General features: G+C 39.1%; 1 protein-coding gene across 1 annotated transcript in view; it reads left to right on the top strand.

The window, feature by feature from the left end:
• Positions 1 to 20,619, top strand: part of lrmda (leucine rich melanocyte differentiation associated) — a 287,131-nt gene that overhangs the window by 163,124 nt on the left and 103,388 nt on the right. Inside the window, exons 3-4 of the mRNA XM_086093298.1 lie at positions 16,745 to 16,871; positions 19,010 to 19,149. Of these exons, the coding sequence (XP_085949424.1) occupies positions 16,745 to 16,871; positions 19,010 to 19,149 (267 nt within the window). The remainder of the gene's footprint in view (positions 1 to 16,744; positions 16,872 to 19,009; positions 19,150 to 20,619) is intronic.

The following is a 20,619-nucleotide window of genomic DNA, read 5'->3' on the forward strand; positions in this document are numbered from 1 at the left end:
AATTGCCTCATGAGATCAGCCGACTATCAGTAAACAGTTGGAAGCAAGTAAAGAATGGAAAGAACGTAATTGGCAAAGCCGGCAAATTGAAAGTGATGCAGCGATGCCGTTGAAGATATACGGCTTCGGGCAAACGCGACAGTTCGACAGGAAAACAGATATCCCCGTAGATTATTTTCCGTTAGCCCAAGCGCATGATGGAACCGTCGACCTGTCTAACCGTAGAAGGCAGAGAAGGTAGCGACGGAACCGTGTTTAATCGGTAACCCTCTGGCATGCCAGCCAGCTGCCTGGGTGGCATGTCCTCCGGGGCCTTTTGAAGAGGGCCGATTTAGAGAAGAGATTTGGATCATTACACAAGAAAGAACACTTCATAAGTACCGAAGTGAGTTGGAGAAATGACGGTTAATGATGTTGACAGCAAATCACCTCTGCTGAATTACAGAGAGATTTGACTCAACTTGCCTTATTTAATGAGCCTCACTCAGCAAAGGTAATGGGCCAGCGGTACAGAGAAAGGCGGGTGAAGTGGGATGGTTTTAGAGCCCCCCCCCCTCTCTCTCAAGGGACTGCATTGCTCCCGTGGTTCCACTCTGCAGGTTGGCTCATACCTGCTTTGAAACTGTCATGTCAGGGGAATGCTGAAGTAGAAAGGTCATGCTTAATAAAGAGAGTGCGCACTTGTTTGAGTTCCATTCATTTAGGTACACTTGCACAATCTAATAAGATCCGAGATCATCCGAGTTGGATGAAGAAATTATGCAATGTTTTGATTGACACTGTCAGAGATATTCATTGAACAATATTTTTATTTTTATTATTATTATTATTGTAATTGAAGTGTGCCATTGGGACCCCTGAGGTGTGACACAATACAATCCATGAAGGAAGTCTTTAGTCAATCTTTAGACTATATTTGTCTGCATTTCTGAAATACACTGTCTGTGAAAAGAGTGTTCAAGTGGGGATGTGAGGTGTTAAGCTAAAGCTACCCCTGAGGATGACGATGATCCATTGATGTTGAATCTCCTCGTCCACAAATGTTTAAAAATAAAAATAAGAACCAAAATGGTCCACGCTAGTAGCTTGGCAGTAGTGCTTATTTTTTGCTGAAACTTGAACTTTTTCCATTTTCCTTCCGGAGCGTAGTGTTGACTAGCAGGTAGCGATGGAATGCTCAAGAATTGATAACACTTGGAAATTGTTGATCTGGCTGACAGTTTAACCAAGAAGCTTCACAGTCTAGTGCTGGCCTAGGGACAATACATTTAGTTTTACAAACAACTCTTTCCCATAGGAAGCAATGGAATAAGTTGAACTTTTGCCCAAATAAAACATTAATGAATTGTACAGGCATGGTCTTAAGTCACATTTAACATCAACTGCAATTCCCACCTCTCTTTTTAGCATTCCTAATTATCAAACGAGTTTAACACTGCTGTTAAAAGTAGCATGTAAAACAATAATAAGCATGTTGAGGTGTCCTGTGACATCATGTATGAGGTTTTGTATGAATGAAATGAAAATTGTATTGAAATTCTGGATTGATTCAGATTGATTTCACTATATTTGTGTTATTACCCTTGTTGTTGCCATTGACCTTAATGAGGACAAGCGCTATACAAAATAAATGGAAGGATTTTTTTTCCCATTGGACAGTGATGATATTGCCTATTCTCACCCTGTCCTTCATGTTCTTTTCAAATGTCTGCTGTTTGTACTCTAGTTTAATACACTAAATGTACACTGCGTAAATGATGTTCACACGATAAAAACACAACTTTCCATCTCTGTCATCTGCATTTGAATGTTGTCTACTTTGATCAAACGAGCTTATATACACAAGAGGACATTGATTCCATCCTACAACTCATTTACTATTTCTAATCATGCATGTTTATGTGCAACTTTTTGACAAAAAGCCTAACTGACAGCATGACGGTTGATTTGCGGCTGTGTTTTTTCCTTCTCCCCCTCAGCCTCCTCCCTTTACATTTATTTGACTGTCAGGCCATCAAAGCGACATATCTGTCTGCGTCTTTAAGCGTCTCGCGCTGAATGATAAACACGCACGCTCTTAACCCATGGACCACGTGCCAATTATGCATCGACATAGATGTCACGGGAAATGTAACGTTTAAATTAAAATGATGGCATTCCGTTTCAAACTCGCCTTGCGAGCTGACATGTTGTATTTTCTCGCTGCCTGCCAGGGAAGTAAGACAATACAACAATAAAAGGAACTATCTTAAAGGTCAGATCAATAACTTTCAGGCTTTCTTTTCCATATTGCCACACCTACATGTCAATCATGAAGTCTATTATTAGTCCTTTTGATTCTTTTACATGCCCTTACTTTATCTCAACTATCAGATTTCATTCTGTGAAGACGATTACGATTACAATTGAACCTCCAAACGTCTAAAGCTCAGGTGTCAAAACGTGTTTTCATTATGGGACACGTTAGGCTAATTGAAGACTTTAAATTGCAAATGTAGGTGTGGCTAAGATTGTGATAGTTGATTGTGTGTATGCGCTAGGCAAAATTTGATTCTGATGATATGATAACCTTGTATCACGGTATTACACTTGCAGCTCTAAAATGGCGTTTTTGAAATATTTGGGTAAATAAAATCGGCATTTTTTATCATTGAACACAATCCTTTATTTTCAAACAAAATATAGAATATTTATATATATATTAAGAAATGTGCACCAATAAATAAATTGTATATATATATTTTTTATTCTTAGTAATTCACAGTGTCTCATCACTGGTGAGCTACGTATAGAACAGACCCGTGGGCTACTTATGTTGTCCTTGGCGCTAAGTAGAACATGCTGGCACCATGTTTTTTTTTTTTTTTAAGGACAACACATGAATCAGAATGCATTTGTGTAACGTAACTGTAGCGTCTCTTTCGTCTAGTCTCCCTCCATCCCGCCTTCCTTCTCCCCTCTCTGCTCATCGAGATTAGAAATCAATGAAATAATGTTTGATGATAACCACAGAACAGGAAATGGAATGGTTCAAGTCAGATTAGAATTTTAAGATTAGAACAACAGAGTGTGTTCCACTCCTTTGCACTGAGGCTTGATGCATAAATTGTTTTATTATCATATCACTGCTTGTCCTCCATGTTGAGATTATGAAATTAGCTGTTTAAAACATTGTGAAACCCGATTGCTTTTTGGTGTCCCTTTGACACCTGTGTTTCTCTGTACCCAAAGCTCAGCAATATTATTGTACAAGAGGCAGCTAATTACGCTATTGTAATGATGAAAAGCAATAGCACGCCTGTTGATTAAAAAAAAAACATATTTTGGTTATTTTGATGACAAATAGTGTTCAATCATCATGCTGTAAGAGTTTGACGTATTTGTTATCGTTATGCAAATCATGGTACAAGATGTGTGTCTCCAAAATGATATCTCCAGCGAGCTAAATGCCTTATCATGTTAATTACCCCGTGTTTAAAAGCCCCCCTCCCGTGCTCGGAGGTCCCAATTACAGGCCCCACCTGTTCTGTTTGCGGGATTTGTATTTGTTACACGTGTCAGTGTTGCGTTATCCAGCTGAGTGCAGGTTTGTCAGGGGAGGAACCACCGGTTGGACCCCTCACTGGGCCAACGCATCTTTGGATTGGAATGGGCGGGGACGAGCATTCCGCGAGACCCGACGAGCATGTAGCGGGCTGTTCTGACAGGGAGGGGGGCAGCAGAAACTTTTTAATTAGCACTAATTACCTTTGCAGGAAAACGTCGGGGCTTGAAAGGATTTGTGTCAGCGAGTGGGAGATCAAAGATTGCGATGCTGCACATTTTAATGGGAACACGGGGGGCTGTTTGTGTTTGGGAGGCGGGAGGGGAGTAAGAGAGGCATGCCGGGTGGTCGGCTTCCTCCTCTAGCGTTGTCGACCAATCACACGCCATGTCCTGTTTCGTTATGACAATCTCAACTCGTACGATGTGTAATGCTGGTTAATGAATCACAGCATATCATGGACGACACACACATTGTGCAGAAGTATAGTCATGACATAAGAGCAATCAAATGTTTAGTAAGTTACTGGCAGTGGCATGGCATCATTGATACATTATCACATTTTCATCGAAGTCTTATAACTCTTAATGATACAATATCATGAAATGATTAAAAAAATCAAAATAAAATTGGGATCAGTAATTTTACAACACCATTCTTGTAATGATTGATAGTTTGATTTTATTGTTCTATTACGTCTTTCTTCTCATAAAATTATCTCTTTGTCTCACGTCATTTTCATAAATTTAGGACTTTTTACCAATAATATTGCTTTGTATTCATTATAAAAACATTTGGGGTGGGGGGGGGGTTGTTACTTAAATGGAAAGATGTTTTTTAAGAAAAAGACAAATATTTTGAATTATTGTACAGCTATTCATTATTTTATTTATTTTTAATTATTTTTTTACGTGACAACTTTTTTATACAAAACTATAATGTTTTGCTTGTATTATTATAGACGTATTTCCGTAATAATACAACTTTAATTTTTTTTAAATTTTGCACTTTTTTCTCATATTATTGCAACTATTTACAAGCGCTTGCAAAAATGTTAGCTTGATTTGAAAAAAAAAAGAGAGAGAGAGAGAGACTGGTAATGTAATAATTAACTTTAAAAGAATATTCACCAAACTTTTGATGTATGATAATACATTTACACACAACACAACGACCAATAAATTGTGAACAAAGACCTTTCTTTCTGCTGATGATTCCCCGATGTGTCAATCTGCTGTAGTATAGCGCCAACTGCTGCCGAGGAGGACTTTTTTTTTTCCCATTAGTATCGTGACTGGTATCGGCAGCCTTCATGACAACCTGCTATTTTTTTCTGTCATAAAACCTCTTTGTTTGTCTAAGAAAGTTATAACTTTAAAACTGATATTACAACTTTTGATATTCGTAAAGTGTGTTTTACTATGTTGTCGATGATTGTTTTGACGCAAATTTTCTTGTTTATCTTGGTGGTGGTGGTGGGGGGGTTGGGGGAGGGGGGTGGGTTATTAGTCGGAAAAAAAACAATGCAATTCTTCACTCTTAAATCATTAGTTCAATATTTTTTTTCTCAACTTTGTCCATCATCTCCCTCCTGCATGTCCATGCGTCTCTTGATGTCAGCATGTACACACATCTCCTTTTTTCGCGTGTGTGCGCGTGCGTGTGTGTGTGTCGGCCGCCTCACATCACACTGACAGACATTTCATGGCGGTGGTTTTTAATGCGTGCCTGGACATCACTGTGGCAGGGTCATCCATCAGACTTCAAGACAGCATCGATCATTTGCCGTGAATGGAGCGCGCGGCTAGTGATTATTTGCTATTAGGTGGATGCTGAGGCATACAAATGGCTGGCAGTTGACAGTTGAACTCACTCAGATGTAATGCGGGACGCCCCCCTTCTCTCGCATGCTCTCACTTTCTCTCTGTCTGAGGGAATATTGTTGACAGGCGCTGGGGCTGAACACTGTAATGACGCACTGAGCGATCCTTCCGCACAGATAGCATTTTCTATTATTGGCTTATTTTGCTAGCTTATTAGACCAGAGCATGAGGTGATTTCCTCGTGTTGCCCTTTAATTCAAGTCATCTCATTTTGAGTGAACGTAATACAATATGCCTTGGCTGATTGAGCCAGTGTTATAAGGCTGAGAGCTTGCTTATTTGTGCATCGAAGCCGTTGGTGAACTGACTCGCACTTGCTGAGAGAGAAAAGGCAGCAAGAATAGGCAGCGTCATCGCATGTACTGACGATACTGTACATTGAGCAATACAGTCTTTGCATACAGTACATCGCTGGCGTCAGATGGAATCCTTGAACCCCAATTGCATTGTTGCAACTCTACTTTTTAAATTTTTTTACTTTTTATTGTAATGTTGTGACTTTATTCTTATAAAGTTATGAGTTTTGGATTGTTTGTGTGTAATATTTGTGGGTTTTGTTTAGGGGTGTCAGGCGATTAAAGTTTTTAATGGTAATTAATCGCATTACTTCTATAGTTAACACGCGATTAACCGCACATTTTATAATAATATACTGTTCTAAATGTACAATAAAATATTTTTTCTAAGTGTTCATATTCTTATCATAAAAGTGGGAGAAAAATGTTAAACTAGTACAAATATGGCTGCATGTCATTGATACAGTAATTTCATAATATTTCATAAAATTTAGTAAAAAAAAAGTACTGTACGGTAATAAACGAGTCATGTTGATTTGTTTTAAGGTATGCTTTCTGTCACTAGATGGCATAATTGCATTTGTAAGACAATGACAGCTCTTGACACTTTTCTTTTCATATTGAGAGTTATCTAATCTTTAACATGAAGTAAATTGTGAAATTCTGCAAATGTTTTAAATTGTAAAATACAACTTTCAGACTTTTCCCATTGGATTACATCTGTATTACATCTTATATTATTCGGACTTTCTTTTTTTCTTCAAAACAACCATTCTTCTTATAATCTTACATTAACATATAACATGTCATATGCAAGCCATGATGGTTTTCTTTACATGCTACCTAATTGATTAATGAGTTTGGTCAACTGTGTAATAGTGTAGTTAAAAGCAACTAATGTAAAATTATGTTTACTACTTGACTACAACCTGCAGAAGTGCTGTTGATGCACTGTCAAAAAGTGTTATCAGGCTGTGAGCTTGGCCTTTCCGGCATACTTGAGTGCTTGTTTGTGCCGCATTGACATGCTCGCAGACCAAGACACCAGCAATGAATTGATTCCCCTAGACAGGAAGGCGTTTATCATGTGGATAGACAACTAGTCTTTCGATACAGTCGTTGACGATGCACAATGGGCGTGCTGTGAGTGATCAAGGGAGGCTCATATCTGCCGAGTATTGTGCACAGCAAGTGGCTGTCATTTGGCAAACTTTTAACAGAGATCTCCACCTTTGTGAGTGTTTCATTGGCGGGAAAGCCGGGGCAGACCTTCTGTTTTGCCCCGCCTACTCTCTTCCGCGCCTTCGTCGGCACTTCCAGGGTCGACGCAGGGTCAAGCAAGGTTTATGAGGTTGAACCTGACAAGAATGTCTGTCAAGTTCTTATCCCAGGGCCAGGCTTGATCCGGGGTTGTTATTAAGATGGGGATTGGAGAAACCCGAGGCCAGGTGATGTTGACCTCAGTACAGCGGCTCTGATTTGTTCTGGCCCTGGCTCTCGCTCCGTGCGTGTGTGTACGTGTGTGTGTGGATTGACAGCATCCCATCTGATTCACTGCACTCTCTGCACCTCCATCAGCGCTAATGACATATAGAGAGAGAATGTTAACCTCACACACTCAGCAGGGAGATCCACGGGGGTAGCCTATCATTCAGACAGTGCAGGGTTCATATCAGTCAAACACACACGTTCATTGTTAGCAATTCAACACTGTCTTTATGGGGTGTTTAAACTAAATTGCAAGATTGAAAACACATTTTCAAAATGGGATGTGTGTGGTCGCTCATTACCAATGCAAAGTGAATGGGGGAGCCATAGTGTAACGCAAAAGTACCTAATTTGAAGGCCACATCTGTAGGCTAATAGAATTGCTCATTGTTAGCATGCCTAGCATTATGAAAGCTTTTTTTGCTGGTTGTTTGGCTACACACTTTTTAACTGTAGCAATGCTTTGCATTAGTTTCTCTTCATTTGAGTTTCTGAAAGTGTTTCACATAATCGGGGCACCGTTTGGCGACCTGACAGGCTTCCTCGCTCTGGTTGGGACAGTTGTAACTTTCAAGTGAATTTCATTGCTCTGTACGCGTGCGTGCATGAGCAATGACAATAAATTCATTTCCTTTCAGTTCTATTTTGTAAGTTAAAAAAAAATGTTGACCTTGACCAGTTTCATAAATTTTTAGGGGTGGTTGTCTTTCTGTACTGGTATGTAATTTATTTTAATATTAAGTTTTGTCAATTATGTAGATTTGTTTTCAAATGTGCACATTTGTTTGAGTTGGTAAAAATTCACATTTTTATTTCCAAAAAATTGTACAAAAAAAACATATATATATATATATAAAATGATCAAATTAGCAATTTTTTTCCTATTTTTTCTATATTTTATTATAAAAATAAAGCACATAATTTTTCCATGTATGTGCTTTAAAGTTTGTAGAATTTTATAAATTTGAAATGGGTTTTAATTTTGTAAAATAATTTTATATTTTGTTAAAAAATATTCTGAAATTTTTTTTTTTTTTGCATTTCACATTTATAATAGTGTGTCACATTCCGTATGTTTCTTTTAGGCTTTAAAAGATCAGGATTTTACAACCGATCAGCGAGTTTTTAGAAGAACGATAACCGATGCCTGATTTGATCAGACAATAAAGTAATATATCTATTTAAAAAATGTTAGATTTATTCGACAGTCAATCGCCGCCACTCACGGGGGATAGGGACTGGCCCGGCCCAACATCCAAGTATAATTGACGGCAATTGAAATTTATAGGAACCCCACCCCCCAAAAACAAATATTATTAAAAAAAAAAAAAATGCTGAGAAACATTAAATATAACATGTAACGTCTTATTTTGCAGAGCCGATCGGGCAAATGAAGACATCACAGCCGCGCACCAATTTTGCATAAAATGTAAAGTACGGTCCGGTCCCAATCCAGATCAGAACAGTGTAGTTTGTTTAAACAGTTCTGCTCAGCTGCCATATATATCCACATAATAACTCAACGACGTGAGGCAACGAACGGCCAAATTCCTCAACATGCTCGTCAACAAAGACCTTTTCAAGTTATATTTCACAGATTTCTCCCCGCTTGAATTCACTCGGCGGGAGACATATTTTGTTTTTGCAAATGATGCAACCTCGTGCAAAGTTCAATCCGACATGCCGCTTCCAATTGACAGCTGTGTCTTTATGCATTTTTGGCTATCAGGAGCGAGCACGGCGCAATAGTCAGAGCCGATTAAGAGTAAAGCCACATAAAGAGAATGGCTGCCGGCGCCTTATGTACTCTTAATGATTTGCATTGCCATTAATAGTCATTTGCAGCTGCCTACAGTAAGAAAAAGACGTGTAATCCTCTTCCCATGTGTGAATTGACACGCATTCACAAGGAGGGGTGATGTCCTGGATGTGTGATCTTTAAATGACTGCCACCTGAGGCCTGGCACTGCAATGAAGGAGGAGTGCTACGCTGAGAAGTCTCCGAGTGAGAAAGTGTGAGCTGTGTGGCGGGAGGGAGTTGGGTGTCTGATATTGGCGCGTCTAATTCGCCGTCGCCGTCAGGGATGCGTGCATGGAGAGGCGTAAAAGGCCGGCGGGAAGAGACCTGACTGGATCTGTGTGGAGGTGGGAGCAGGGATGCTTTTTGGGAAGGTTTGAGGGGTTGCCTTGAATTCAGTAGCTTTATAGATGTCATTTGCTTCGGTTAATCCGAAAAAGTGCTTTTGATGCTGTATTTTTGGTACATTTTCATGTTTATGTGTATGTTTGTTGTGGGTTTTAGTATGAAGACATAGCCATCAGTCTTGGTATATATATTGATGCAAAAATCTTGATTTTTATTTTCATTTTGCACCTCATCAAAACTTATTGAATTGCAAAAAAGAAACAATCGCCAAAATCTAACACTGCAGCTGCTAGCTAACAACAAGCTTCAGCTGGATACTAGTTCTCCTAAACACAATGCAGTCGCTCCTAAGTCAGTAATCATTGCCTCCATGGCAGCAAATAAGCTACATTTCTGACAAGTATCATTCTCACCAAGGGATGACGAGAAAAGACTGAGAAATCATGCTAAGGCTAAGCTAACCTAAGATTGACACGGCTAGCACATCTAACATAGGAATTAAGTGGGTGATGTGATTGAGTCCACTTTTAACAGAAGTCTGTCTGAAACCATGTTAAGGTGGAGAACATCCAACTTTGAACTGCAAAATTGAAGGCAAATTAAAAAGTGGAGAGGAAATCTACTCGCTAAACAGAACCGACACCGGAAATGAATTAACTTACTTTACAGTGTACATCAGCCAGGAGTAGTCTATGAGGTTAAAAGTATAATACACAATCAAACGTGTTTATTTTATGAAAGGAAAATCAGTTGCTCATATGTTATATTATCATATCTTTGTTTATTAAAAACCCTTGCTTCAGGTCTATCCCACAAAGTTGCACCTCAAATGAAGGCATTGATTTACAAAACTACAGGAAAACTTTCAAGCTCAGTGTTATGTTAAATATGTAGGCATATTTTTAATGTAAATTTAATAAAAACTGCAATGCATGTCACTTCAAGTAATTTTAAAAAGTGCAGTGTAAAAATAAAAAAATATTGCAAGTGTGTCTACCCATCTGAATATTTCTTCACTATTTCAGACTGAATTGCTCTCCACTCTCCCTGCCCACATTCAACTCTTTATTAAGTTTATTAAAGGCCGCCGCGTTCCGCCTTGCCCAAGTCCACTCCGGTCTCCTCATTCATTACGCTACCTTATCCTGGCAGGCAATCTGAAGTGCGCTTTAAATAGGCCATTATGCACATATGAAGGCCATGGTGGCACCACTATTGGTCAATTCATCAAACGTTTATCTGTTGCCGTCTGAACGGGACCTCGGTTTTCAGTTGGTCTTCAGTAGTGGCCTCTCTTTGGAGCTAATGTTTCATTGCATTTCTGCAACATATTGGCCTTTTAGCACTGTTTTTGAAACCTGTTTGTATCTTGGATTGAAATGGCTTGTTTTCCACACTGCACTGAACGCATCAGGCAAAATAAGACAAGCTAACAAACATGGCAATGGAGGAGAAGGGAGTAAAATACTGCTGCGTTAATAGCAATAGCGCAATGTGGAAAGCTAATGTTAGCATGTTTGTTTGTTTTTGTCATTTCAAGCTGACGTCAAACTTGTGAACGTCACATGACCAAACCCAGAAAGCCACGTGTGCCGTGATTGGTTGTTATCTGTGCTCTTAGGCATGATGTAATTTCCATTTGATAGCAAAATGGCCGCCCCATTAGATGGATTAAAAACAAGTGGATATTGCTAGTTAATTGACTAGATGGGTCACATCGAAGATATTAGTGTTAAGGCAATGTTTGACTTGACTTTCCTAGCTTTTAATCAAATAAATAGGGACGCATCACATTAATTTTATTACATTTATGCTACATGTATTAACATTTACGTTATACATTTATTCAAGAAGAGACTTTAGGTTTATTTTATTTGGGAATGTTTAGGTAAATGATGTTGATTATGTTGATTCTGATTTTGTAAAGAATTATCTCAAATGTGTAGTTTCTGTGAGGGAACCCAGCAAGAATAGTTTTCACCAAGGTGAAAACTAATGGAGATCCCATTTTAAACAATAAACAATAGGCGGGGAAAAATGGGGCCACTGCAGCAAAACAGAGACTGGTGTATAATACTAGCATGCCAGAATTAAGGCACCACAACAGGGTAAACTAACGTTAGCTTACAGCAAAGTGGAGACTGTGGCGTACAATACTTCAGGGCGCAGAGTGCACGTCACTATTGGTACTTTTCAACCAGAATAGTGACATTGTAAAATGAAAGCTTTAATGGGCACCGTGAAATCGAACATGTGCTACATCTTTATGTAGCCTTCCCCAAAAAGGTCATGTATGATTCCTTTTGGCAGCAGGCATGAGAAAAAAGTCGGGTTCAAGCATGTAAACGAGCCAAAGCTGCCTCCCGCCATTTTTTCCACCGCCGCGCCTGAGGATATATGACATGACGCCGCACGAAGCGCAACATTGGCAGCCGTGACTGACATTTCAGCCAATAACGGTCGAGGGTTTTCTTGGCTCGCTTGTCAGCAGTGGTTTATCAATCACTATGTCTGCGTTAGCATCCGTCCAATCGATCGGTCGCTCGATGGCTCCACTGTCCTTGTCTACTTTATCATCATCATCTTCATCCTGCCGCCGCGCTGACACTTTGTTACGGATTAATATTTCTATTGTTGTTGTGGGTGCGACTTCAGTAGAGGATTATGCACACGGTGCACATGTGATGTATGAGGCTGAGTTACACGTGCAAAGTGGTGGTTGTTAGCGTAACGGATTAGCTGTGATAGTCGGGCGGATGATTATTACCTTAACAAGAGAATGATTCATCACCTTACCTCGTTAATGGCAAAAAGCAATAACAGCACTCTGAACTATACATATCATAAATCCAATTACTTAGCATATTCAATGAATACTATCATTATTATTACTCTGGGTCTTCATTAATTAGCCACCAAGCCAGGGAGGTCCAATACAAGAGCTGTATCAAAAGATAAAAGATAGTTTTGAGAGGTATTTAACTGTATGGTGATAATGGGTTGTAATATTTTGTTTGTGTGAATGATTATTTGTCTATATGTGACCAGAGATTGTCTGGACCCACAATTAGCATTATAGAAATATTTATGCCATTTAGCCATATTGTACTGAGCAGCCTGAACATGTGGTGTAGTTTTGTGTTTCCATCATAAAATAACATTATAAATCACTGTCAATAACGATATTGCGCTGGGATCATATATTAGTAGCTCCCATATTGTCTCTGTTGTGCCTTTTAATTAAGGTCTATAAGATTAGGGACTCAAGACAATTCCGCTCATTAGTTTTGTTAACAGCAAGAAAAGCTAATTTGACTACTTTTTACTGCATCACGGGAACTTTGCACTGTTTCCAAGCTACAACAAGTAAGGGAGAAAAATTATTATAATGAAAGCACCAATGGGAAATGCACAGAGAAAGCTGGCAAGCGTTCTAGTGTTTCAATCTCTGCGCTGTAGTTAATGCTGGATGGGACTCAGTGGCTGCTCACTCCCCTGGCTGTGAATTTAACTGATTAAATCAGCCAGTGCACGCAGCGGCGGTGACATGAAAACAACAATTAATAAGGCTCCCCCCTGTGTCATGCGGCTCCCTTTAACCAAGCAGCTAATAACATAACCCACAGGATTGCAGCAGCCTCACACAAACACACGCACACATGCATTTACAGGTGGCAAAAGTTAGGGAGTGGCAAACAAAATCATGTTTATCCAATGCGGTGCCAAACTACACATTAACACCAATTACACTTGCAGATTAATTGCATGTTTTTGAGAAGTGTACGTCAAGTCACATACAGTATCTGCACTGTTCTGTAAAATTCAAACGTCATATTTCAGTTCTGCCTCGAAAAACTGCACTAAACTGACCAAAGGTAGGAAAATGTGTAATACAATTTGGTATATTAGATTATATTTTGGAGGCTTAAATTCCATTTCAGTGTGCCTAAAATTACAACTGGTGACAATAGTAATTATGATTAATTATATATTTTTTTTTTTGGGGGGGGGGGCCACGGTGGCTGACTAGTTAGCATGTCCGCCACCCAGTGCAGAGGACGTGAGATCGAGTCCAGCCTTCGGCCTTCCTGGGTGGAGTTTGCATGTTCTCCCCGAGCTTGCGTGGGTTTTCTCCCGGGTGCTCCGGTTTCCTTCCAAATTCCTAGACATGCGTGGCAGGTTAATTGTATACTCCAAAATTTCCATAGGTGTGATTGTGAGTGTGGATGGTTGTTCGTCTGTGTGCCCTGCGATTGGCTGGCAACCAGTTCAGGGTGTACCCTGCCTACTGCCCGAAGCCAGCTGGGATAGGCTCAAGCGCCCCCCGCGACCCTTGTGAGGACAAGCGGTTAAGAAAATGGATGGATATATATTTATTTTTATTTACTATCATTTTCATTGTTTTTACACCACATAAAACCCATGTAATACCTCATGTTGTGTTAAGATGCCTGTTAGCAATAGCACTCATGCAGCTCTTTAGAATCAAGTTAAGTAGCCAGTCCTTGCACTTTTGAGCATTAAAAAAATATATAGCCTTTATATGTTAATTGTAAAAAGTTGAACCTATTGATTTGTCAATAATGGAAATAACATGAGTGAGAATGTACAATATTTACTGTGTAATTGTCCTGAATTATTGCATGACATTAAAAAAGACAAATACAGTGGTGCCTTGAGGTATGAGTTACCTGACTTATGAGCTTCTTCTTTTTTTTGCTTTGACTTGCAAATGCAACAAGTATTCAAAAAAAGAGACTTCAATCTTTTTACTGCCACTCCCAGTTGAAATTTACTGTCAAATTAAACATTGCTTGCTTAATGCTAATGCTAACATAATGACAACTGCAAATTTTTATCCCAGTTTAAACAACTGATATTTGAACACAAACGATGCAAAGTGTGAGTAACCGTTAGTTTTTTTATTTCTATTTATTGGCCTATTGATGTTTTTTAAATTACATTATTGAGTTATATTTTTCTCATAAAACTCATTTGACCTATTTTCGACACAATAGTATTGTTGTTTTATTCATGTACTAATCGCAAGGTGCTGTATGATTGATATTGTGACTGGTCCTCGGTTCATAGTCTTGCTGAGTAGCACCATATAGCATAAAAAAAGCAGATCAGCGTGCACATCCATCTTCTTCGTGTGTTAGTCAGAAGCGATAAGAGCTTGTCAGCCAACAGCAATACCAGCTATAGGTGCTGTCAGTCGCCGATGTGTGTTTTTAAGTGTGTGTCTGTTTGTGTGCAAAAGTGTATAGATGCCGTTTGGAACGAGGCATCAGTCTGCCTCGCTGGAAGTCAGCAGCGACTTGCTGATTTGTTCATTTCCGTGTGAGATGCTTGCAATTGTTGTTGTTTTTTTTTTTTTTTGCTTTGTAGTTCAATGTTGAAACCATTTTGTGTGCTAGGTGTGTGAGGTGAAGTCTGTCCAGAATAGAAAGAAGGGCATCTGAACTGGATTTCTGTTAGAATCAAAATATTCAGTGGCATGCCTATTGTATTTTATTTTTCTTCAGCTTCATTCGGAGTGTTCACTTTTCGTGTTTTGCTACATGAGCCAACAAATTGATCTCCTCCATAGTTTTCACATATTATAACTTGGAAACATATTTTTAATTTATTGCCGTATAGTGTATGTAAAATGTTAGTCATTGCAGTTCAGTCTGCATAGGTCAGCCAGGCCAGAAGTGGCAGTGTTGCACACTTTGTTCACACAATGATGAATAATGCTTTGAATCCACACACACTAAATTTCAGCCTTGAAATGTTTATTTTGCATTCTTGTAATACATTATTTTTTTTGTGTAAGTCAAATAACTCTCCAGAAATGGTAATTGTATTTTTAACAACAATATTGTCACTCTTCAATAAAAAGAATGTATCTCCAAATTGTAAGTTTGAGTTCTTATCTGAAAGACAAACACATTTAGTTTTTGTTGTGTTTTAGCGAAAACTAAAAACCTATGAAAATTTGGACATACAGCTTTTATTGGACAGTGACTATGTCTGTCTTCTCACATTACTGTTTTAATATGTTTTCTTAAATAAATCCCATGAGGAAATTACATTTTTTTAAATATAATTAAAAGTCCAATTCAATGAATTGAATTAAAACTTTCAGTTGGTTGTATTTTATTTTATTTTTTTGCTCATATTTTTCATTAAATGTACCTTTTCCATCTTCAAATGTGATATCACTCTTAAGGTGGGTTTACATGAACATAATAAATGCTGTGATGATAACATACAGTGAAATTAATAATATGGAGGGTGTCTGGTGGGATATGTCCTCATTATAGAGTTGTTAACACGAGTGAAGTCAATTAATTTAATAAGTCAACATTTTAATAGTCCTGAGTGGACACCGCGGCATATTTATTCAAATCCTCGCTTTGCCAATGTGTTGCTTTCTTTTCCGTGATGAATGTTACACACTGCTTCCTGCTTCCTGCCTTCCATCTGCAGATTGTCACGATAAAGTTCTCATATTGACGCAAGTCAGAATTTGTTAGCGCTGCATCTGTTTCGAAGTCGTCGTGCTTTTGAGTAAGCTATGCGATGCTGTCAGAAAACATAGATGTACTTTTGTAAAGCGGGAGCTTCCATGACTGCGGTTATTGATGTACTTGATGAATAAAAATGCCATTAGGAATGCTCTTTAGATGGCAAAATCTATTGAGAGGTTGCATGCCTGTGTTTGATTTAAATGCCAATAAAGTCACCTAGGACATGTCCACGCAGTGTTGAAGGATTGGACAGCACACACTGCCATTGTGCTCCTTTTACAGCTTGAACTTTGCACGGTCCTAATATTACTCCTGACACCACCCTTCATCATTTTTATGATAAGACTGTGTGAATGAGTTAGCGCGTGAGGGTGGGGGTTGCCCCGGTCAGAGGAAAACGTGCACTGTCTCTTTAAGGTTTTGAAGCCTCTGAAGAGAAAAGTTTGCTTTCCTTCCATTCCATGTGCAATGGCGAGAGTGTTCCGCTTCCTGTGTGAAAATGATGGATGACAAGTTAAATTTGTGTCTGGGGAGTGAAGGTGAACTGTGACAGAGTGATTTGTCTTGGGAATGGAGGGTTGGGGTCAGGCAAAACTGGGCGCCTCAAGGCACAAGACATTGACAAATTCATCCTGCCCGCCGCATTTCTGAAGCCTTTTGTTTTGAATCCTGGCTACTCACAAGTGACCCCCATCCCTCATCCTGCCAGCCTCTGAAGGATGCCTCGCCATGCCAGGGGGAGCTCAGCGCCACTAATTCTTGTCATTCACCCCCCTCTGCACTGACAGGCCCGGACATAAACTCTTTCAACATGTGAAATATTTATCTCCAACCATAACCCGTCTTTTCCTCTGGCCTTATCGTTGCAGGTCCCTGGCAGGCCTCAAAACGTTCACTGAGCTGGAAGAGCTGGTCGTCGACAACAATCTGCTTGGGAATGACCTCCGGTTGCCCAGGTTACCTAACCTGCACACCTTGATGCTCAATAAGAACAAAATATCCTTTCAAGGAAATGTGCTCCTCCTTAATGGCGCTGTAAAAAAAATGCAGACGTCGTCATTGGTTCTTTGTTTTGTTGTCTTGAGGAAACGCTTATAATGGCTTTGCAGGGTGCTTGAGTGTGGAGGAGCTTCATTGAGGGGCTGTTTCTGAGCCACAGGGACCTCTAGTGGAGTCAGATTTCAAGTCAACCACAACATACAGTATAATCAAATAGAATAGTGTTGAACCAAATAAAGAGATTATTTTTCGTGTTTTGTTTTGTTGTTATAGTGGAAACTCTTTGAAATAATAATTTGTGCTTCAATCTTAGTACACTTTAAATTTATGCTACACTGCTGCTTCAAATACCTATTATGTGCCTTTAGATATAATTTTTGGGGTTTGTCTCAATTGCCACATAGAGTTTTGAACATATTTATTAGATCACCACCGGCATTTATGTGTCCCAGGAACCATTTACATTATGAAGTGCTTTAATGGAGACTCTTTCACTTTAAGTGAGTGTTTTGAACTGGAATTAGGAATTTCTAAATTAATTCAACTCTATATACTTACATTTTAGCTGACTGAGTGTAAAATGAATCAATGCTAACATTCAACCACGAAAACTTTTTTTTCTCTAATTCAAGTAAATACATTGACATATTAATCCACAAATAATGATTTTGCCTTACTATTTTTCTCCCCATTTTTTAAAACAGTGTATCTGTAAATTCAAACATACAACTAATATTTAGAATGAAAATGTCCTTTTGCATAGAGCTTCTATTAGTGTCTTAACCAATACAGAAACATAAAGGCTGATTTATGCTTTTCATTTAGGGCAACTGTGGCAGGACTCTTACATTGGGTGTTGGTCTAATACATTTGTGACGCGCTGTATTTTCAAGTAATCCATTTACATTTATCCACATTTACATGTACACAACTCGAACATGGGCAGCAACAACAGGGTAATTCAAGATAATTATACTGTACTGTATGCGGGGAATGCGATGGGTGGTGGGGGCAACGTGTCAAAGAACACCCAAAATTGTACACCAGTGCTGCTAGTTAATTGCATTACTGTGTTCTTTGTCATTTTGAATCCATTCCATGCATAAAAACTCATTTTGGTTGTTGCTGTTTAGAATTCATCTAATGTGCAAAAAGCACACTGGGCTGCTTTTATATTTTTCTGTATTCAAAATCAGACTTGAGGCATGTAATTTATTATTTTACATTTTTCATATCTTCATAATGATAATTATGATTATTTTAGTCAATAGTGTGATATGATTAAAAAAAACATTTTTAATTTGTAGACAGAACATAGCACTGTAGTGTTCCATTTTTATTAAGAACCATTATCCATTTTTACCAAATTGTGATGTAAATGTACCCTGAGTTTCCATGGTAAAGGAGAAGTCGAGGCGTCGGGACAATACAAGCTATTAATGATCATTTAACAACCTTTTTCGGTTTCCTAACTGGTCCGGCAACGCGTCCTCTTCTCACTCGTCTTCCTCAGACCCCACCGGAGGCTCACCCTCTCACATACATTAACGCACATGCACTCACTTCCAGAGTCAACATTAAAATGTGGGGCGTCTGGGACCGTGTGCCGACTTGGGTAGTGAAGTGGCGGGCACATGCTAATAGGCCAATTATGTACATCCTGTCGTGGCGCGCTGCCATTTTATAGCTCGAGCGCAGCATTAGCGGCGTTGTATTTTGACACTTTCGGGGCTCAATTTTCCAAGTGAATGTATTAGTGATGAATGTGCCTGCTTTAGGGGCTGTTTGTTTTTTTCCACGATTGGCAAAAAGTTTTCCACGGCGCAGCTCTGGGAAGCACGGACTGTTTGAACCACAGGGCATCCATCATGTTGTCACTATTCTGCAGCCGGCCACCTAGGAAATGAAAGAGATGAAGAGAAAAGCAGCCAAATTGTGTCACTGCTATACGCCAGCCAAAGCCTGCACCTTAAATTGGCCCTGTGTCGCACAAAGCTAGTGACTAGCTCCTTTGAGCACCGCCGTACGCATGACAGTGATGTGTTGGTGGGCCGACAGGGCCGAGAACAGCGCTGCGGGTAGTAAATGCTAATGTAATTAACAGCGCTAGGTCCTTGACATCCGCCCTTTGACACCTGACTGATATTGAGGCCCTGCTGGAGCACTTGGCTGACGCGACCCCGTCGCTGGAGTACCTCAGCTTGCTGGGCAATGAGGCCTGCCCCAACCAGCTGGTCAGCTTGGATAAAGATGAGGATGACTACCAGAGATACAGGTCAGTTCTTATATCTTTACATAACACCTTCTTTTATACCAGCAATACTGTATTTCTTAATTTGACCTGAAATGTAAATAATGCACTTTCTGTAAAATTGCAGGTGAATTTGAACTTAAATGTTGTTGAATGTGACAGTAAAATGTTTCAATTCATTTGGAAATGTTCTTATTTATAAAAAAAAAATAAAAAAAGACTTCTTGGAGTTTCCATATAGTTTACTGGATATCCTCAATGAGTTCAATATTTTCATGTTGTAATTATTTGAATTGGTTGAGAAATTAAGATTTTTTTCAAAAGACAAAAATGGTGACATAGTAATGAAAATCACTGAATGCTGAGTAATTTTTGTGAATGAATGGCAATTAAGTAAAAACGAACCTGAAATGTAAATAAAAGGTGTGGCAGTTGAACCCTTTCATCAGGTAATATGTGGATGCTTAAACACAGGTGTAATGTTGGTACATTATATCAAGACATTAAATGACACTTAATGAAACACTTCAAAGCAATATTCTGTAAAGGAGTGTACCCTCCCTTGACTATAATAGTAGTAGACCTGCTCAAACACCTCTGTAGTTGCATTAGAAGAAGCATGTTAGCTAGCTCTGCTTCAGATTTATGTGTGACACTCGTACACATTTTTCCGCCCTTGAAAATTATCATTATTCAGGACATATGATGACATATAAATACATAAGTATAATGACACATCATTTGTAATCGTGTACAATCATGTCTACTCCCATGTTTTTGATACATCCTCTTGAAACGCAACAAACATTTCTTGCGAGGTAGGATATGTTTTGATAATTAATATATAACCCATGCACAATTAATTTCAAGAGCTAGATATTGATAACATGTTATGTTAGCATCTTTAAACATTGTAGCAAAGAATTTGAACTTGTGAACGTGTCACAAATAACCCCAAATAACCTCAGAAGAACTTGGCCGTGAAAGGTTCTTTGTCAAGCCACAACGCTATTTCACCTCCATGTTATGTAGCTTTTTGTAAGTCACGTATTTGATGATGTCCTGTTCCCTCCAAACATTTCACAAGCAAACTGTAGATCCGACCACATCGTTCTAAAAGCTTTGTCACGCGGCCCCTCTCTACACTCCAGTTTGCAAAATGGATTTCATGTGTGACTACTCCCCACCACAAATGAGTGTTTACTAGCCTGCCTTAGCGCAGCAGTCGATGCATTAAACATCAAGTCGGGCCCCGAGCCATGCAATATGACCACCATTTGTCAGGGTCCTTTACGTGAAATGTGATAAAAGGCGAAAAGCATACTCTCTTTTGTCTGTTTTAGCCCTAAGTGCTTGTTTCTGACTCTGTGTTGCCTATTAATCATTTAGCACCAATGCCTTTCTTGAATAATATTTCACCTCCTTTTTTGTCTCCCTTTCACTTTCCCTACCCTGCTCACTTTTCTGCCCCGCATGCTTATCTTAGCTGGTGAG

This window comes from Leptonotus elevatus, chromosome 13 (assembly GCF_054856555.1).
Source record: "Leptonotus elevatus isolate MCC_2025b chromosome 13, RoL_Lele_1.0, whole genome shotgun sequence".
Taxonomy (NCBI): Eukaryota; Metazoa; Chordata; class Actinopteri; order Syngnathiformes; family Syngnathidae; genus Leptonotus; species Leptonotus elevatus.